Consider the following 20,948-nt stretch of genomic DNA (forward strand, 5'->3'; position numbering starts at 1 on the left):
CCCCGTCCCGGCCCCGCCGCCTCGCCTCGCCCCAAGGTCGGTCAGTGCCGCGGCGGGGCCGGCGCCGGCGGCACAGCCGGTGGGTGCGGCGGGGACGGGACGGGACCGGACCGGACCGGGGGAAGGGGGCTCGGGGCGAGAGCGGGGGGCCCGCCCTGAGCTGCCCTACCCGCGGTGGGGAGCCGGGGGAGCCGCGTTGTGCTGGGTTGGGCAGCGGCGGAGCGGCCGCTGGGGAGGGGAGGGAAAGGACGGGGAGGAAAGGGAAAGGAGGACGGCGGCGGCGGCCGGTCCCGGCTGAGGGAGTCGGGGAGAGGAAGGGGAAGGAAGGGGAAGGCAGCGCGGCTCCGCCGGGCGCCATGGCCGCCGGGCGTTGTGGCAGGGGCGAGCGGCCTGCCCAAGGTCAGCGGGGCGGCGGGCTATAAATAGCGGCGGGGCCGCTGCTTTGCCAGCCCCGGCACGGCGGGACGGGACCGGACCGGACCTCGTCGCCTTACCTTGCTGCCTCCTTCCCTCCGCACGGGCGGGCGAGGAGCCCTTTTCCCCCGCTGGCCACCTGCAGGAGGGGAAGGCCCGGCCCTGCCCTGCCCGCACGCCGGGGTGCCCTCACCGGCCCCTGTCGGGAGCCCTGTCAGGGACGTGGGTCGCCCCCCAGGTCCCCAGGGGAGCTGCGGGGTGTTGGAGCTGCTCGTGGGGAGCCACAGGTCCCTCTCCTTTGTTTAATTTAATAGCTTCGCTCAGCCGCCCCGCTGTGACAAACAGTGGGTTTTGTCCTCTAGCTGGGGTGAAAAGGCAGGGAGAAATGATCCGTGCCTGGCTGGCGGCAGTCACATAGGCCCAGGCTGCCGAGTTTACATACCTCCTGTCTGATATCATTAATAATCGTTGCTCTGTTTTCACACGCGCAGCAGGGATTCCATACGTGGCAAGGAGTCTGCTCAGAGGTCTGGGCAAAATGACGAGCCTCCTGCGTATTGCTGTTAGTGGGTGCTCCACTCCTGTTTTTGGCAGTGTCTTACCACCTAAGGTGCATTCTGCAAAGATGCCATGTTTGCGAATGTTTAGAACCCACCAGGTACTCTGGTCTCAGGCAACTCCAAAGCCAGGTAAATTGATTAAACTGTTGTAAATAATCTCTTATTTTAACATAAAAAGATAGCTTGATTTTTTTTTTCTTTGAAATAGGCTAGTACAGTCTTATAGGGTCTATTTTACAGTCTTAAAAAAGAACACCCTTAAATCATATCTGTAGCTTACTTTAGTAAATTGAAGTTGATGAAACAAATAATAAACTAGCAATTTTATGCTAGTTTACAGAGCTTATGCAGAAGGTATTTGTCTTTTTTATGAATAACATGGATCCAAATACTCTTTACAGGTAGGTGGTCAGAACTGCTGCTGATACTTATTTTGCTTGAGGGTAGTACTTAAATGCTTTTCTTAGCTAAAAGCCTGAGTTCCCCCTGAATTTTGCTTTGTGTGCATGCAGTGGAAAATACTTTCCTCATAAAGAGAGTATCTGAAAGCATGATAGTATCTGGATGTAGTTGTCCCGTGTAAAAAAAAAAAAAAAAAAGTACGTGTGATGTATGGTAGGTGCCACATTAGTAGATCTTTTGGAGGTCTAGAAAAGCATCAGTGTTTGTGAACAGAAATGTCTGAGAAAACACAGTGCATGGCATATAACCTAGAAACACCTTTACCGTGTGGAATTTCTACCAAACTGCATTAGTGGCTGGTGCGTTTTGGGGTCCTTTCAAGTCAATGACATGGTGTTTGGGGATTCTGAAGAAATGTGGTGGGAGAAGAGCGTTGTTTGTTTATTCTGGCAACTTCTGATAATCTGTATCACATGACTTTTTACCGAAGTTGCATGGAGAAATTTCTTTGAATTTCAGAATCTTCTTTTTTGAATTTCTTTGACTGACAGCCTAGGGAGCTGGGTTCTGTGAAAACTGATCAGGGCATTGTTTTGATATCCCATGATTTTTTTCCCAATTTTTTCTCCCATATTTATTATCTGAATGAAAGAGACATCCGTCTGTCTTGATATTGCAAATTATCCTTTGGTTGAGCATGTTAACCTGGGATGTAGGAAACTAGGTTCAAAGTTCTTTCTCAAATATCCCAGGTAAGGGCTCTTGTTGTTTGGATTTGTAATCAGTTCTTGTGTTTGGCTTTGACTGCAAATTTGATCATGAAACCGAAGGATCTCTTCTGTTTTTTTCAAAATCACTATATCTGTATGTCTGTATATATTTTTTACTTGTTTTTATGAATTGATTTTCATAAACTTTTCCATAGGAAGGGATAAGTCTTGTTAGCATAATATGTTTAAGCATTCAGTGCTGTCCTTTCCACTCTCATGTGGAAGCCCTTGTTTAATGGAGAGTAGTGTTTATATTCATGCAATATAGTTGTTTAATACTGAGAATTATTAAGTTTCATAAGTCTTCTGGTTGATAATTAAGCTGTCCTTATGGTTCATTTTGGTAACATGAGATTTGTCATTCAGCAGAGGACAAATCAAGGATAAAGCAGTAATTGAGGGACAAATCAGTAACAGTAGTGCTGCCTATGTATACTTATTTATGTGCTTTTGAATCAAAATTCAACAGCGTATAAAATTACATTTTATTTAGTTTTAGGAAATTGTTTGCTTAAAGTGATGCTTGGTGAAATCACTGTAAGATTAAGAAAAATAAGTTTTGGGAAAAGACTAGTGGTGCTGTGTTTCTTCTTAAGCCTGTAGTTATTACTTCCACGATCTCAAATAAGCTTTCATTTAGTCCACGATGTCTTAAGTACAGGAATAACAGTTCCCTGCACAGTGGAGAGACTGGAGTCAGTTGAAAAGTAAACCTGGAGGATGGATATGTTTCTTACAGCTGTTTATGTTGCTGCTATTTTTTCTCGTTCTTAAAATCACAGGTATTTTCATACAGGAATAAACAAGTATTCCAATAGTCTATTTCAACCAGTTGCCAACATCAGGTTTTTCAGAAAAAGATGCAAAACTTTCCTAGACCCTGCTAATGGGTGCTTGCAGAGTGACCAACTGAAGTTTCTTATTATGCATCCAGATTGGCTTGCCCACAAATATATGACTTTCAACCCCCCTCTACCTTGGGATTTGTAATGTTCTTTCTGTTTTTGTTCTTTCCTATTTTTTTCTAAATCTTGCAAGACTTTAAGCCTATAACAGTTCATTGACGATTAATTTTATAGCTAATCTGTACATTATTCATAAACTGTATACCTCTTCTCTCTTCTCTTCTCATGTAAGGGCAAGGCTCAGGTGTTTGTTTAATCTTCTTTATCATTCTTTTTTTTTTTTTGCCTACATCATATTGCTGTTCTGCTGAATTTGTCCTCATCTTCAGAACAGGTGAGATGGTTTGTTTAAAGCTATTGTTAGAGTAATTTAGCAGTTAGGCAGGTTTCATATCCTGTTTTCCCATTCCAGAAAATGTAGCTTATTTCTCCCTTCTGTTTTGTCTCAGTCAGTCAGTGATATTTGCTGGTCCTACTTTGCTACAGGGTACTTCATGAGATCAGGTTAAGCAGATAAATGTATTTTTCTCATTTTTTTTCTGCATAAAATATTCTGGGTTTTCTTGATAGCTTTAATTTCGGATCTTCTTTAAATACCCAATTTGTGAATGGAAGTTAAGTGGAAAAGATTGCTTTTATAATACTTCTTAATTGTTTGATTTCTGAAGCTTGGAGATCTAGATTACCTGCATGTATTGTGTTTACCTGAAGTTCAAGACTGTGCTTTCCACTTTTCTTCTTACACCGTGCAGATTATATTAAGGGGGGTGAGAAAGCATAATAGTAAGTGTCTTACTTAAAATTACAGTATTCTCATTATTTTTTCTAAATTTGAATTTACATATGTTTAATGCTAAGATTCTAAGGCCTGTGAAATTTAATGATTCTACTTTTGATAGTGGCAAAATCCTTTTTGTGTTGATTCTTTATATCAGAAAAAGTACTGTGCATCTCTTACTGGATGAACAGCACATTTGAAGTCTTCACGTGACTCATAGTGGTCAAGGTATGTGTAAATTGGTCTGTGTTTGAGAAATGTTCTTGATGTCATAAAGCAGTAAGTTAATAAAACATAGCCCAGGCACTTCATAAAGAGATTATCTTGCATGGAGGCCTAAAAATGCAACTTGGAAGCTTCATTCATGCAGTTTTAAACCCAAGACAAAGTTAGCAGATGTGCTTTCTCAAGTTAAAAAACTAAATCAGGGTTCCAGTTTTATAATTGAAACTGCTGGATTCAACAAACCAAATCTGTGTTAATAGTTTAGCTTCCTTCAAACCCAGTATTCATCATATCCTCTCTTGAAGTTTCAACATAGATCTTTACTTTGCAGTTGTAGACATTTGCTCCGTTTTTGTGTTCAGTGATATGATAGCTCAGGGTACTGTCCTTAAAAAGTGTCTTTTAACTGGTCTGGTTAAAGGCTGGCAAGCTGACACCTGTTAGCTTCACTTTTCACTTGAATTCTGGTTGCGAGATATTTGGCAGTGGGACAGAGGAGAAAAGCGGATAGATCAGCGAGACTTGCTGAATGTTCTTCTTGGATTTGATTTCCCAAAGCATTGGAGGAGGACATAGTCCTCAGTGTTGGTCTCCAGTCATTCTGCTTAGTAGAGGAGGTACAAATCCTTTCTGTATTAAAACAAACAAACAAAAACTTTACATGTTTTTATTGCATGCAATGCAATAATGTGAAAGATGGAAATGAGAAAACATGTTCGGCACATAGTACATATTCATGTCCTGTCCTTTGTAGCTTTTAGCTCTTCTGCTCTGGCATTCCACACAAAAGCAATTGAACAAAAATAAGTCAGTATCATTTTTCATAAGAACTTGGGCCTTAGCAGATAGAAATATATTCTGAGAAGTGTGTAAACTTTCATTGAGCGCCTGTGCACCTTTAAATTTGCAGCCATTGTTCTATTCCCTGTATGTGCTCTAATTCATTCCTTCCTCTCTCTGTGTTTGTCTACTGCAAAAAACTTCCAAAAGGAGAATGCAAATGTGTAGCACCCTAGTTTTTATTTTCTCATTGCTTCTTGAAAAGCTTTTTGCCTCCAGTCCTGGAGATACTTCTTTCCTGAAATTATGGCTCATCTCTCACTCTAACAAATTTCAGTCATTTTGGTTTCATTTATGCTTTTAAAAGACAACAGAGTTCGTTTCCATTGAGTTGATTTCATGAAAGTCATAAGCATAAGTGATAAGGATGCACTTAGTTGCACAGTGCTGTTTAGATGCGTGCGCTGGTGAAGCAAATCTTTGCCAGGCATTGTCGTCTCTGTGAGTCTGTTGTTTTAGATGTGCATTCTCGTACTTGTTACTACTTGTCCTTTATAGCATTTTTTTAAATTGAGTTTTGCCTTAAAAATTTTTTAGATGTTCTCCAACATAATAAATATCACAACACTTGTCTTACAGTTTTATTAGTTTAAATTAAAGAGAAAGCTAAAATAAAAAGTAATAATAATAAGTAGTTCTTTGATTATCTTTCTTGCTGCTTTCTTATTGGTTGTGTTTAATTTAGTTTTTTTTCTAATGGATGAGACAAGTACAGGTAGATATCTAAGTACCAGCTCTTAGCAACTCTTTCTACTGTATTTTCAATCAAATTACTATCAAATTGATAGTATCTTGAGAGTTGTTAATCTAAAAATTTCAGATGTTCAGCTTTAAGCACAGTGCAGTCCCAGTTTTATTTCATAGATAGGTTTAGATTTAAAAATATCAAAATAATTAATTTCCTTAAAGTTCTCATAGTATGATATGACTTTGGTTTTGTTTTACTTGTTTCTATCACAGTCAAACAAAAAGTGAAAAGGAGGCCTTCCTAAAATGTGCAACACTTTCCTAGTCTGGCACAGTTTTTACAGCAAAATGCAGAGTATTGGTGGCCAATTAAAAATCAGATTTACGATTTAAAATAAGGCTATCACCCTCTTTTGTTTGCTTTTTGTTGTTGTTTGTTTGCTTGACCTTTAATATGAGTAACTGCTTAGGTGGCTCAAGCTATTTTTCAAGATCACATATGCAGTGTAGGCCTTTCATATAAATGTCAGAATCGAGATTTAAATTCTGCATACACATCAGTGAAAGGTGTTGCAGAACTGGGCCTGTGTGCATGCTGTCTAGCAATGTGGCAGCGTGATTTATGATTGTTCTGCCTGAGACTGTATTTATAAATGTATTTAAACACTTGATTGGATCAGAGTTTAACTGTCAGACTGGAGGACTACAAAGAACAAAGTTAGACGTTTGTAACTTGAAACATTAAGTTTGAGAGAAGCCCTGCTGAGAAGGACTTGGGGATGTTGGCTGATGAGAAGCTTAATGTGAGCCCATGTGCTCTTGCAGCCCAGAAGGCCAACTGCGTCCTGGGCTGCACCAACAGAGGGGTGGGCAGCAGGTGGAGGGAGGGGATTGTGCCCCTCTGCTCTGCCCTTGTGAGGCCCCACCTGCAGTGCTGCGTCCAGGGCTGGGACCCCCAGCATGAGAAGGGTGTGGGGCTGTTAGAGCAGGTCAAGAAGAGAGTCATGAAGATGGTCAGAGGGCTGGAGCACTTCTCCTGTGTAGACAGGCTGAGGGAGCTGGGGTTGTTCAGCCTGGAGAAGAGAAGGCTCTGGGGAGTCATTACAGAGGTGTTCTAGTACCTAAAGGGGGCCTACAGGAAAGCTGGGAGGAACTCTTTGTCAGGGAGTGGAGTGATGGGACGGGGGAATGGCTTTAAACTAAAAAAGGATAGATTTAGATGAGGCGTTAGGAAAAAAGTTCTTTCCTCAGAGAGTGGTGAGGCTCTGGCACAGGCTGCCTGGAAAAGCTGTGGATGCCTCATCCCTGGAAGTGCTCAAGGCCAGGCTGGATGGGGCTGTGAGCAGCCTGGGCTAGTGTAAGGTGTGGGATGTTGGAACTGGGTGATCTTTAAGGTCCCTTCTAACCCAAACCATTCTATGGTTCAAAGCTAAAACTGGCAAATTGAAGCTTCTGCGGTTTCCTGGTGTTATTTTATAGAACTTGGAAGAACTTCAGGTAAGGAGATAAAATTAAAGAGAAGTATAATTAGATAAACCAGTAGCCCGATACTTCATTATTCTTCAACTACTTCAAAAAACTGTCATTTTTTCATTTTCTGTAGCAACCTTTAGAGATGTACATTAATGTAATTGTGCCCCTCAGTGTGCTTTTGTGGTATGTTTTTTACATTCATTAGTAGTGACCTAGGACAACTGTAATATGGTTTTGATAGACATTTAGAACTGATGTTTATTTAAAACACAGTTCTGCTACTAAAACTCATTTGTGTATTTCTTCATAGTAAAGTTTCTTCATAGTAAAGTTAAAGAGAGGGATTTAAATTCATCTTATACCAGACTGAATGTGTTATCACCAGAATACCTTATATTGTATATTTGTTATTCTGATTTATACAACCAGAGTTGTATGAAATCAGATGTGTATGAACTGCAGTAAACCCTTGTTAGTGCTTGCATGGATGATTGTGCTTCTCTGCTGATACCTGAGAGAACAGGGACATTTAGAAAGATGGCATAATTTGAAGAAATGTAAACTGCACTGCTAGAAACAGTAATTCTTCCCTTTCCCTGAAGAGAATCATTAAATGTGACATGTGCATGTCTCTGTACAACACTGAGGAGTATCATTAATATAAATTCAATAATCTTCAGTGCAACTAATGCAGTCTTATCTTATCCCCTCCTACAGGAATTCCTTATAAACAGCTGACTGTAGGTGTCCCCAAGGAGATATTTGAGAATGAGAAGAGAGTGGCTCTATCACCGGCTGGAGTTCAAGCCTTGGTTAAGCAAGGCTTCAATGTTGTGGTGGAATCTGGTGCTGGAGAAGCCTCCAAATTTTCTGATGACCATTACAGAGAAGTTGGAGCAAAGATCCAGGGGACCAAGGAAGTCCTGGCTTCTGATTTGGTTGTCAAAGTAATTGCTTTATTTATATATTTGTCTTTTTGGAGAAACACATAGGTCAAATTTTTCCAGTAGTCTGCTGAAAGTTCAGTAAAGAAGTTCCTTCAATTTTTTTTGTTTCATTCTAAGTTCTGATTTAATTTAGTCTTTTTATTTATAGCTCATGTGTGCAGCTATAGTACTTAACTAGCAAACAACAGCATTGAAAAATTTGAGGATAATTTCTTGTCAAGTTTTTAACTACCTTGGAGGATTTGTTTTCTAAAGAAAGGTAGGCTAGTTCAGGACACTAATCAGACAAGATCCATGCTCTAAGAAACTTCTACTCTAAGATTAGCAATGCACAACTCCAAGTTACTCTTCAGGGAGAGTTGCTTGGAATTTTGAAGGTGCGAGTTTCTAAGTTTTCTCAATCAGACATACAAAAATTGTGCAGCAACGGTGTGTTTCAAAAGTACTTGTAACTAGAGGAATTGTAATTGATCAGTGAAGACTGCTAAAAGTGAAGTTACTTGACAGCTATTAGGTTATGCTGTGTCCTGAAGGGACAAAATGGGCCTTCATCTTCATGTCGAGGCTTCCTTTAAATATTTTTTTTTTTTGAAATTATTCTGTAAGGATTGAATACAGAGTTTCTGTGAGTTAGTTTGCGAACAACCATTTTTGTTTTTTTATAAATAAAAGAAAAATTGAGTATAGATCAAGATGGGTATTTGCTGGGGTTCATTCTTGTAATTTCTTGTTTGTGGTAGTGCATTGCAAAACTGGTTAGCGATTCTTAGCCTGTAGAGTTTAACTGGCACCTATGTTCAGTACTCATTTTGTTTGCAAACGGCTGGTTTTGAGACAGCTGTCTGTCATGAAAGCCAGTAACTGCTGATTAGAAGCTGTGAGATCTTTCTGAAAGTTTGACTATTATTGCTCTGTCACCCATCTACATGGAGCTAATTCTAATACATGGACAGCATCTAATAAATGCAGTTACTCAGTTTAGTTGTGTAAACAGCCTTTGATATACTTCCTTCCTTGTGTATTTTGTGGGTGGAAATGAACAGACTGCAAGCTGTAGAAAGGAAACAGTGTGCACTGATTTATTTCCACTGATTAATTTGGAAACTTCTTTCTTACTTCTTCCTTTCTTCAGGTGAGGGCTCCAATACATAACCCGGCTCTGGGTGTGCATGAAGCAGACCTTTTCAAGACATCGGCTACCCTGATTAGTTTTATCTACCCAGCACAAAATCCAGACCTTCTGAAAAAACTTGCAGAAAAAAAAACTACTGTCCTGGCTATGGATCAGGTTCCACGGGTCACCATTGCTCAGGGATATGATGCACTTAGCTCTATGGCCAACATTGCTGGGTATGAAACTTATTTTTTTATTAATAAGAGACATAATTGCATAGTAATCTGCATTTTCAGATAGCTGCTGTGATGTTAACATGGTGTCCAGTCATCCGTTCCAGGAAGGCTATGAAAGCAGATGGGTAAAAGAAATAAAGTTGAGCACCTTGCCCTAAGGTATATAAATCTGAAGAGTTAGCTGTCTTTTTTTATTTTTTTTTCCTGAATGTGTGCTTGCTTGTCTAAGTGAGCTTACTACAAAATTACTCTGGGTTTTGCAAATGTGTGTACATGGTTCCTTCCCTAATGAACCTTGGGTTGTAGCCTTTGAAAGTAGCTTCGAAGACAACACTTAACTTTTGGCAAGTTACGTATTTATTATTCATTGAAAATTTTATTTGAGAGAGTGAATAGTTGTCGACATCCAGTATTCTGCAGTCCAAAAGTCCTCTCTGAAAATGCAATGCATGATTGTTTTTCTTTTTTTTTTTTTAAAAAGGGCAATAAATATGAGCAAAGATGGAGAGACTGTTGGGCCCAAGAATAAAATAGTAAACTTGTTTCATCTTGTGTATGCTATAGTCAAATGTGCATCTTTTTGATGGCTGTCATGAATGGAATTGTGCTGAGCCAGGGAAAATACTGAATGTTTTCTTCCTTGCTTGACAGCTACAAGGCTGTTGTACTGGCAGCAAATCACTTTGGTCGGTTTTTCACGGGTCAGATCACAGCTGCTGGTAAAGTTCCTCCAGCCAAGGTAAGTGCAATTAAGCAGATACTGTGCCAGGGGAATATGTGAGTTCCTGATCACAGTTAACCACTGCTGAAAACTGTTCAAGGCTTTTTTCCCTTCTTTGGGGCTAGTTCTATAGACTTCAGAAATATGTATTAGTATTCCCATATGGATTTTTGTTGACTACCTATAGTGTTTTCTTGGGGGGGGGAAGAATAAAGTAATTGGAGTTTTAAGTTTGCTTAGTTTTAAACTTCAGACTAGATATACATGGATGTTTATTTATATATATATATATATAGATGGTTTTTTTTTTCTGGGGTGGAAGGCGAGGAAGCAGTTAGGAAAAGTCAGAGATGCGGGGATTTCGGATGTGTTGAAGGCTGTGCTTGAAGGGGTTGCTTTGCTTGAAGGAATTGCATGCAGTTGGATTAGGATGAAGAAAAATGAAAGTAAAGATTAAAAAAAACAGTGAGAGAAATTAAGGGGAAAACCCATATCTGCTTCCATAAACTATTAGCTACAGGTGAGTTGGCTCTCAGATAAATGAAATTAAGAGCTTTTAAACTGTTACTTTTATAGGGCAATTTCAGTCATTCTGGGTTCTGTGTCCTATGTAAACTCCTTTAAATGACTGTTTACAATGAGGTTTATCTGCTGTTGTGAAAGTGGTACAATGTTGCTGTTTATCTAATCAGCTCTACTTTTAGCTTATGCTCAAAGCAGGATAATGGTATTGTTCTAGGTCTTGATAATTGGAGGAGGAGTTGCTGGCCTGGCTTCTGCAGGAGCAGCGAAATCGATGGGTGCAGTGGTTCGTGGATTTGATACAAGGTGGGTGTGTGAAAAAAGAAATATTAATCTGAAATGGCTTTCAGCTAAGGTTGTTTGCAGCAGTAGTCCAGTGAAAGCACTCTTTCTGCACTGAATCACAATTCCCTTCTTACCATTTTTTTCCTGCATTATAGCTTCATTTTTTATTCTGCCCAAAATTGAAACTTTCATGAAATCATTCATAACTATATGTATATAAAAAAAAATCACTTTATGAAAATGATAAAGACAGGGCCTTTGTCCAGAATTGTGTGTGTCTGTTTTTTGGGTTGCAGGGAAGAAGAGTAAAGAAAGAATCTCTGTTCTCATTTATAGCTTTCTTTGATCCAGGTTTATAGCTGCGTATTGTCATTCATGTCTACTCTCCTGATCCCAAAGAGAACTTCTCTAGGAACTTTTTTGAGGCAAACTTCTTTCAGTCTGCTGAAGGAAAGAAAGAGATCAAGTTATTTTATGTATGAAACTCAAGGTGAAGGAGCAGGAACTGCATCTGAAGCTGCTTTAGATGCTGATTTCTTGGGGGATCTCTTTTATGTTCAGAAGTATTATTTTGTCCAATGGCCATTTTTAGAGTAATAGACTGGGAAAATTACAGACAAACATTCTTATTGATACAGGAAATGCAAATGTGATTAAATTTTTTTCAGTTAAGTGGACTTCTTATATTTGTCTGTGGTTAATACTGTATCTACATTGAATTACTTGTTTGTTTTTTATGCAGAAGTGGCATCTAGTGCTACTTAGCTGTATCTGATGTGGAAGAATAAAAATGAATATGCTCCAGATTTATGATGTGCATTATTAAAAAAAACTTTCACTCTAGTTTGTTAGAAAAACTGTATGTCATAAAAAGAACAAAATCTGTTTAAAGCATTTCAATTTTTTCTTCTAATTCCAATTTTAAGCATCCCGTATATTTTTCTCATTGTATGAGAATGTATGTGGTAAATCCTCTGCATGTTGTGAATCTTCACCTCACTGGAATTACGTTATTTACTGTGATATAATGTGATGCAACATAAATTACAGTTTTACTGTTAAAAACATAATACTGTACAAATAATTGTTAAAAACATTTCTCACTGTGAAAGTCAGACTTACTGGTATTTCCCATTTCACAGGCTAAAGACAGGGCCACAAGCTATGGTGTCTATTTGTCACCTACCTTAGTCATCTAAGTTAGGGCTCTAGACTTACCTAGTCAAGGCAACAGAATTGGGTGAGCAGGTGTAGTCAAAACAGCTAAGTTCCCAGCTCTGCTTCTTGGAGCAACTCCACTGACTGTACAGGAAACCTGCCTGTAAGGCTGCCTACATTCCTTATCCAAGGGTCATCATTAGGGACCTAAAATTACTGATGCAAACACTTCTTTCACTAAACACAGAAAATTGAGGACTTCAGTTACAGTCTCCTTAGTACTAGGATAAGCTTTAGATTTCGTGTCTGAAGACTGCTACTAAAAAGATCATAAAATTCATGGTGGATTGAGCTACTTCTGAAAATGCAGTATTTTCCTTCCCCCCACAATTTTCTTTCTCTAGAGCTGCAGCTCTGGAACAGTTCAAGTCTCTTGGTGCAGAGCCTTTGGAAGTAGACATAAAGGAAGCTGGAGAGGGCCAAGGTGGTTATGCTAAAGAGATGTCCAAAGAATTTATTGAAGCTGAAATGAAGCTCTTTGCCAAACAGTGCCAAGATGTTGATATTATCATCACTACAGCACTTATTCCAGGTATGTTTTACATGAAATACGCTAATTTGTCTTTTAGCTTGTGTAAGTTTGCATGTTTTGGAGCTGTGTCTTCTGTTAAAACAAAAGTGTTAGATGCTTTCTGTGTATGTACCTCATCCCTCATAAACATCTGTCTTTAAAGTGACCTTTTTTCACCACAAACTATCTGCAGAAAAAAGCTGTATTTTTTAACTTGCTTTGTCCTGTCTTGACAGGTAAAAGAGCTCCAGTCTTGTTTAAGAAAGATATGATTGAATCGATGAAGGAAGGTTCAGTTGTTGTGGATTTAGCTGCAGAAGCAGGAGGAAACATTGAGACTACAAAGCCTGGAGAATTGTATGTTCATAAGGTAAACATTTTGGTCTGCACGTTGTTCTCAGTTTGCATGAATTCACATTCATACTTAATCTGAAGATAGGATTTTATAAATTGTATGCTGAAAACGAGTAGCCATTTTGTCTGTTTGGACTAAAGTAGTCCTTTAGATTTGCATTTGGTTGAAAGTCATCTCTTTGTATAATAATTTGAAGATTTTTAAAGAAACAAATACCTTTTTGTAGTATTAGTTAGGCTGGTAAGTAAGGAAGCGTTTTTTCTTAGGCTTCCAGTTCAGTGGTTTGTCTCTGCTGAGCTGGGTGTGGTCTGAGCTTCTTGGTCTACCTAAGGAGACATCAGTAGCAAGAGATTCTTTGACTTGCTCATCACCTCTCACAACTGGAGGTTATAATCCATGTCACTGGTACAACTAAATAGGTTCAGACTGTATCAGTGTGTATTTTAGTGCAATCTCTGGCTTAGCTCAATGCAATTTAAGCTTCGAAAGGGTGTCATCTTGATATGTCATCAGCCTCGCCAACAGGACTGTATCTCCCCTAGAGTATCCAAACCACTTGTTAACCAAACTAGAAGTAGCATTAAATTAAGAAATTTTGACCTGCACTGGACTAACTACTTTGTGTTTGCTCCAGTGTTCATTGACTCAAGTTGAGTGCTTGTTTTCAGTTCATAGGTTTTATTTTTGGTACATGTGAGAAATCTATTAGTGATTACTGAAATATGTTCAAAGTAGCAGATTTCCCATGTTGTTATTTGGTAACATACACATGGAGTCCTGTGTCCAGCTCTGTGGTCTCCAGCACAAGAAGGACATGGACCTATTAGAATGAGTCCAGATGAGGGCCATGAGGATGATCAGAGGGCTGGAGCACCTCTCTTGTGAAGACAGGCTGAGGGAGCTGTGGTTGTTCAGCCTGGAGAAGAGGAGGCTCCGGGGAGACCTTATAGTGGCCTTCTAGTACCTAAAGGGGGCCTACAGGAAAGCTGGAGAGGGACTCTTTGTCAGGGAGTGGAGTGGAAGGACAAGGAGTGATGGTTTTAAACTAAAAAAAGTGTGGATTTAGATTGGATGTTAGGAAGAAATTCTTACTTAGAGTGGTGAGGCACTGGCACAGGTTGCCCAGAGAAGCTGTGGATGACCCATCTCTGGAAGTGCTCAAGGCCAGGCTGGATGGGGCTTTGGGCAACCTGGTCTGGTGGGAGGTGTCCCTGCCCATGGCAGGGGGGTTGGAATTAGGTGATCTTTAAGGTCCTTTCCAACCCAGACCATCCTCTGATTCTGTGAATGTAAGGGCATAATGCCAGTAGTGCTGTACTCTAGGGAAGCCTCTAGAACATATTGCTACCATGGTTGTCGTTAATATAAACAGGGCTGTACACATATATTGCGTGTCATACGTTGTATTTGTGGTTTTCAAGACTTCTGGTGTCTTTGTTTAAAAACTGAACTTAGAGTGTGTAGAACAGAAGTAAACAAATACTTGTTTGAATAAGTTATGTGGAGTGCTTTTAGTCAGAGGCATATTACCCCTGAGTATAGTGTACTGGAACTGAGCTGTGGAACTGAGCAGCAGTGCGGAACTATTAGCAGTGTTCTACAGCATTGCATCAAGAAGTTGGAGTTCCTAGAAGTATGCACAGGTCTTAGCTGTAAGCTGCAGGAGCAGTGTTTTAATGTGAATCTGCTTGAGCATGAGGGGGTGTATGCTAGCCTTGGTTTCCAGTGTCTTCCAAAAGCTCAAGAGCCTGACAGCCAGGTATACTCACATTTGTTCTGTGAGCAGTGTGGATATTGTGTTATATTTCTACATAAGTGTGAACCTGAGCATACTTCTTGGACAGCTAGCTAGCTCTGAGGAAGCTCCTTTCACTCATCTGTGGTATAGAAAATTGCCTCCAGTGTATGCCCTCTGGAAGGATTGAGAAGGTGCCAAGCACTGAGCAGGATAATCTCTTATCTGGTTGCTTTAAGAGAATCTAAGTTCTGAGAGAACAGTAGCGTTTGGAGAAGTCAATCTCTTGTACCAGTATGACCTTGTCTCTGTGTAGGCTAGTTGCTAATAGCATTTAATGTGTTGGCTTTGATCATGTTGAATTTTCTAACTGTTGTAAATAACCCTCTCTCAGCTGATTCTGTTAGAGATGCAGGTAACAGGAAAAAAATGAGACTGTTTGGATACATATTTCCAGAAGGATGTATTGGAAGAGATGCTGCTTTTTCAGAACACTGAAAGACTAGTCCTTATATTTTACTTGAATCTTTTTCAGGGTGTTACACACATTGGCTACACAGACCTGCCTAGCAGAATGGCTACTCAGGCCAGTACTCTATATTCTAATAACATTATCAAACTACTAAAGGCTATTAGTCCTGACAAAGAGAACTTCTACTTTGATCCAAAAGATGAGTTTGATTATGGCACTCTGGATCATGTAATTAGAGGAACTGTAGTAATGAAGGTAGGTCAGTAAAATATTCCCTTTCTAACTTGCGGGTACATATTTTCATGTTTATTAGTGCTGTCTCCTTAAAACATATTCAAAGATAACTGCATGCTGACAGACTTCAGAGGTGTTTTGGTGGACATTGTGGGCAATCATGTTTGTATTCAGTTGAATATTCCTCTGTCCCTTTTTGTGAAGGAAAACCTCTTTGGTTCTGTCTTCTTACCATGGTTAAACAAATACCTATGTCTACTGTTGAAAAAGAGGAAAATATTAAACTTTCATGTTGTTCTCATGTGATAAAAAGTAGTTATTTAAAACAGTTTAGAAATACTATTACAGGCCCATAAAAACATTCCTCCTTTATTACTACTATTTTTTAATATATAAATACAATTTTTTGTTTATAGAAGAGTAACTTCAGAAAAAAATAGTGGAATTAGAATATGCAGGATAGTTTAAGTTTTACTGAGAAATAATATAGAAACTTTGGACATGGGCTAGTATGGTCTTTCCTTGTGCAATGACAGTATGCAGAACACTTTTAGTTCTATTAGGTAGGAAAGAAGAGGTATTAATTTTTGTTGAGTTTTGTTGGATAATGTTACCAAGATGTTTTAATGCTTATAAATACCTATTTTGGAGGAGGCTTATGTTGACTTCAGATCTCTAGACCACTGAGGAGGTGTGTACAATTTTCAGGTCTGAAAGCTCCAGTGGTTTCTCCTTCAGAGACCTGGGAACACACAAAAATCTGAGACACATGTCTGGACCTTTTCTGAGGTCTGGCAGACTGATTAGAGTTCTGATCTGTAGTAGAACTTGCTATTTCCAAGCCCCCATTTTATTTTGGATAAGTGTTTTCTATCTAAGAAAACTTCCCTCCTTGTTTTGGGTCCAGCTTTCAAGCCACATGCTGTGCTTTTACCTGGTACACTTGGACCCCAACATTAAATTGTGTCTGATAAATGTGTGAACCAGTGTGGTTAATTTAGTCAGGCTGTACTGTTCCTTCAGCCTTGTAAACTTCTGATGCATAAAAAGGAAGATGCTCTAGGATGTTAAGACTTCACTGAGTTACAAGATTAAGAATAGTACACTCTTCTAGTTATAAAGCATCTGCTGTGTTAGGCATAACTGTAAATATCTCTTGTCAGGATGGCAAGGTGATTTTCCCAGCACCACCACCAAATAACATTCCTCAAGGAGCTCCTGTGAAACAGAAGACGGTAGCAGAGCTGGAAGCGGAAAAAGCAGCTACTATTACACCTTTTAGAAAAACTATGACTAGTGCTTCTGTATACACAGCAGGTAAGCAATTTCCAGAGTTGGAGAATCAGTGTAGACTGCTCCTCATTTAATTAATACTTCTAAGTGACTCCTCATCTTACTTATTGAATTTAATAACTAGCTCAGAGACCAGTTGATTGGCTGGTGTATCCTAGCACAAAATCAGTGCTGTGTAATAATTGCTTTTGAGAGGAGAATAAAGTTTTAGAAATTTAACCAAAAATACTAACATTTCAAACAGTGCTGACTCACACAGTGAGCATGTGTGTGTGTTTGTTTTTTGTTTCTAACTATCTGTAAAACATTTCAATTGTTGAAGAACTCTTGCTAGGAATTGTCCATACTTTGCAGCAGAACCAACTTAATCTTCAATCTTTAATGTATTATGTGAGACTTAAATACCCATAAGTTTAAATGCAGGAAACCATTCAAAAGTTGTAAAATAATTTTCCTGTGCTTTTCTTCTAGGCTTAGCTAGCATGTTAGGACTGGGCATTGTAGCTCCTAATACTGCTTTCACGCAAATGGTGACGACATTTGGCCTAGCTGGAATAGTGGGGTACCATACAGTATGGGGCGTGACTCCTGCTCTTCACTCTCCACTTATGTCAGTGACTAATGCTATCTCAGGTAAGTAATAGTCATACAGCTGCTTATTTTCTACTTGAAGGAGGCGCAACTCCTTTTATGTGAGCTTTAGACAAATGTCTGATTTGTCTTTTAAAATGGCAAAGAGCATCTCTACTTTCATCAGTTACAAGGATAACTAAAACACTGTTTCCAAGAGCCTTTTTTTTTTCCAAAAGAAAGGCAAATGTGGTGTTGCGTATTTTTTATTTTTAACAAACTTTCCATTCTTAAACTCCTTGCTTTAAAGTTTGTTTCACTCAGGAGTGCTGCAGTCTCTTTCATACAACACACCTTTTCTCCCTTGTGTCTGAAGTATTGACCTGAATATAACATGTCTTTCATGTTTTCTGCTTTTATTTTCCTCTCCTCAAAATATGTTCTTTGGAGGTGGGGGGAAAATTCTGACAGTGATCTGTAAGATTGATAACATAAAAATTTCAGATAGGGAAAGAGGCTGTCTGTGCCTTTGTGACAGGCTACAAGCCTGATTTTTTTGACACTAAAAGCAGTTTCTTTATTGAACCAGTATTCAAAGGCTGACTCTGTGCTTGAAGCACCGTATGTTAAAACTACATTTGTGTACTGACTGTTTTCATTTGAAACATGTTTGTATTAGTGAAAAAGATCATGGCAATTTTTTAAATACTAATAGAGACTAGATTAGGGGTCAAAACTTCACTCTGTTTGACAGCTGGAAGAAAGCTTTCTATAGATATAGGACCTTCTAAGGTTCAGTAACTTTTTTTTCTTTTTTAAATAGGACTAACAGCAGTCGGTGGGCTGGTATTGATGGGAGGAAACTATCTCCCTGAAAATGCTCCTCAAAGTCTAGCAGTGCTTTCAGCCTTCATCTCTTCAGTCAATATTGCAGGTATGAATGTTAGCCTTTTTTCAAGGATAACTTAAAGTACTTTTGTAATTCTTTTATTTCTTTTAGATCTTTAAGTGGATAGACTTGAGAAATGTTATTCTGGAAATAGTGTCTAAGAACATCCATAAAGGGAAAAACAAAACAAAACACAAAATTTCATGGTAGCTAGTGTATCTGGCTTGTATGCCCTGTGGAGTAACCTCTCTTTTTTTTTTAAGTATTTAAATGTGCATTTTACAGTATTCTTTGGGTGATGGCTGTATGAAATATATTTTCCTGTATGCCTCCAGATGGTATTGCATTTAAACTTGAATTCCTTTTTCCACTTGAAAAATATACCCCTGGAATAGAATGAAATTCTGTTTGCTTGATCTTCAGAAGTCCCAGCTTCAAAATAAAAAGATGTGAAAATAAGGCGTGTGACTTATAAATATATATATTTTTTTTGCTAGAATAGACAGGGAAAAGAGCAGAATCACAAACCAGACTGCACCTTATAGCCAGCAGAGAGTATGGAGTAAAAGCAAGTCCTCCAGGCTTTCAAACTCCTCTTTTTATGAATTCACTTCAAAGGTTAAAAAAAAAAAACAAAAAAAACCAGCAGGATCTCACCCTGATTCCACCTTTGTTTCCAGGTGGTCTTCCAGCTTACTAGCTTTCCAGAAGTTTTGTTGGTGTCAGTTGCTAGCTTTGTGTGGTAATATGGTTTAGCTAAATATCTCTTATAGCTTGGCACATGCTTAATTTCAGACTTTATTTTTGTAAAGTTGTTGCTTTCTTTTTTGGCTAGGTGGGTTTCTAGTTACACAGAGAATGCTGGATATGTTCAAACGTCCCACTGATCCTCCTGAGTACAACTACTTGTACCTGCTTCCTGGTGGTGTATTTGTAGGAGGTTATGCAGCCGCTCTCAATGGTGGCTATAGCATTGAACAGGTAAGAAGATAAACCTTGTGGCATTCAGCCCACTATTCACAATGTAGTGTGCTTCTTTACTGCTTAGTCTGTTGAGGTGTAAATAGCAAATCAGCTACTGTGTTTTCATCAGGTTTGTATTCCCACAAGGCCAAGCTAGAGTTGATTGACTTTAAGCTTGCAATCATACCCCAAATACTGAATCTATAATTCTAAAAGCTTATTTTTTTTTTACTCAAGAGCCCACAGATACTTTGTTATTTATTGGATAGCTTTCCTAAGCTACACCTTAAATGTTAAAGTGACTGTAGGAAACCAGGCTTTGGTTTAAATGTTTCTAAAAGTTCAACTTGGAATGACAATTAAAGGAGGTGTGATGTCTGTAAGGAATGAAATTTCAGTGCAGAGGGATATGCAGAGATTGTACCTATAGAATCTTTTATGGTAGGCTTTTGTTTGCGTTTGTTTCAATAATAAAAAAAATAAATGTATATTGCCTTTTATGCTTGGAAGAAAAAAGTCAATTCAAGCATAGCTTTATTCCAGGTGCTTGTAATACATAACAATTTTTTACTTATCTAGACATGTTATGTGTAGCTCAGTTCATTTAAGTTTGCTTATTCTTTATGAAAGCAGGAGTTCAGGGGCACTGTGAGCAAAGTCTGAAAGTATTCCTATAACGAACGGGACAGTTCAGCTATGGAGTAGTACTGAAGAAAAACTTTATTCTGAATTGATGAGGAAAGTTGGATTGACTTGAGTTTAATATTCGTGGTGAATATAAACTAAGCTCATAAAATGGGGAAAAAGTTTCAATAAAGATCACATTTTAATTGGTCAAAATCACATCTCTTAAAACAATTTCTCACAGTCAAGAGTTTGATTTTTACTTCAATTAAGAGCAAGTCACCTTGTGACTTACACACATTCTGGAGAAAACTGTATTGTGTAGTAATCAGAAAGCTTTTGACATCAGCTGTGCACTACGTACCTCTACTTCATATATTCTTATCCATGCTTTTCTTTTAAAGATGATGTATCTGGGCTCAGGCTTATGCTGTGTTGGTGCCCTGGCTGGTCTGTCCACACAAGGAACAGCTCGTCTTGGAAATGCTTTGGGTATGATTGGTGTTGCAGGAGGTTTAGCAGCAACCCTTGGAGGCCTTAAACCCTCACCTGAATTGTTGGCTCAGATGTCAGGTGCGATGGCACTCGGTGGTACCATAGGTATGTGTATTCTACTATAAACTAATGAATATATACTTCGTATGTGCATTTTTGCAAGCTGTAGATACAAAATATTGTACAGGTCACAGATGAATTGACTTACGGTGGTGGTTTCACACTGATGGCTAGATAAATTCCACCACTCTGATCTCTCGCTTCCCTTCCACAAAAGAACAGGGGGAAGAAATATGATGAAAAAGGGCTCAAAGGTTGAGATAAGCAGAAGGAGATCACTCACCAGTTATTGTTGCAGGCAGAATAGACTCAATATAGGGAGACTTATGTAATTTATTGCTTATTACTAACAGACTAGAGCACTGATAAACTAAAAGCAAGCTAGAAACACCTTTGCCCCCCTCTTCACCCTTTTCTACCTCCTCCCTCCGAGTGGTGCAGGGAAATGGGGGCTGCGGTTGTTCCTTAACACTTTGTTTCTGCTGCTCCTTCATGGTCACTCTGCCCCTGCTCCACGTGGGGTCCCTCCCACGGGATGCCGTCCTTCCCGAACTGGTCCTGTAGGGGCTGCCCACAGGCAGCAGCTCTTCAAGAACTGCTCACACATGGCTCCGTACCACGGGGTCCATCTGTCAGGAGCAAACTGCTCC

At 39.2% G+C, this 20,948-nt stretch overlaps 1 protein-coding gene across 2 annotated transcripts in view; it reads left to right on the plus strand.

The window, feature by feature from the left end:
• NNT (nicotinamide nucleotide transhydrogenase) overlaps nt 1-20,948 on the plus strand; it is a 42,420-nt gene continuing 21,472 nt past the window's right edge. Inside the window, exons 1-14 of one of the 2 annotated variants that reach the window (XM_066988816.1) lie at nt 1-79; nt 906-1,103; nt 7,772-8,001; nt 9,134-9,351; nt 10,003-10,090; nt 10,812-10,900; nt 12,442-12,629; nt 12,845-12,978; nt 15,234-15,425; nt 16,568-16,721; nt 17,169-17,330; nt 18,091-18,201; nt 18,992-19,137; nt 20,148-20,343. In XM_066988816.1, the coding sequence (XP_066844917.1) occupies nt 953-1,103; nt 7,772-8,001; nt 9,134-9,351; nt 10,003-10,090; nt 10,812-10,900; nt 12,442-12,629; nt 12,845-12,978; nt 15,234-15,425; nt 16,568-16,721; nt 17,169-17,330; nt 18,091-18,201; nt 18,992-19,137; nt 20,148-20,343 (2,059 nt within the window). In that variant the 5' untranslated portion in view covers nt 1-79; nt 906-952. The remainder of the gene's footprint in view (nt 80-905; nt 1,104-7,771; nt 8,002-9,133; nt 9,352-10,002; nt 10,091-10,811; nt 10,901-12,441; nt 12,630-12,844; nt 12,979-15,233; nt 15,426-16,567; nt 16,722-17,168; nt 17,331-18,090; nt 18,202-18,991; nt 19,138-20,147; nt 20,344-20,948) is intronic. The other variant, XM_066988817.1, reaches the window with a different exon arrangement.

This window comes from Anser cygnoides, chromosome Z, assembly GCF_040182565.1.
Source record: "Anser cygnoides isolate HZ-2024a breed goose chromosome Z, Taihu_goose_T2T_genome, whole genome shotgun sequence".
Lineage (NCBI taxonomy): Eukaryota > Metazoa > Chordata > Aves > Anseriformes > Anatidae > Anser > Anser cygnoides.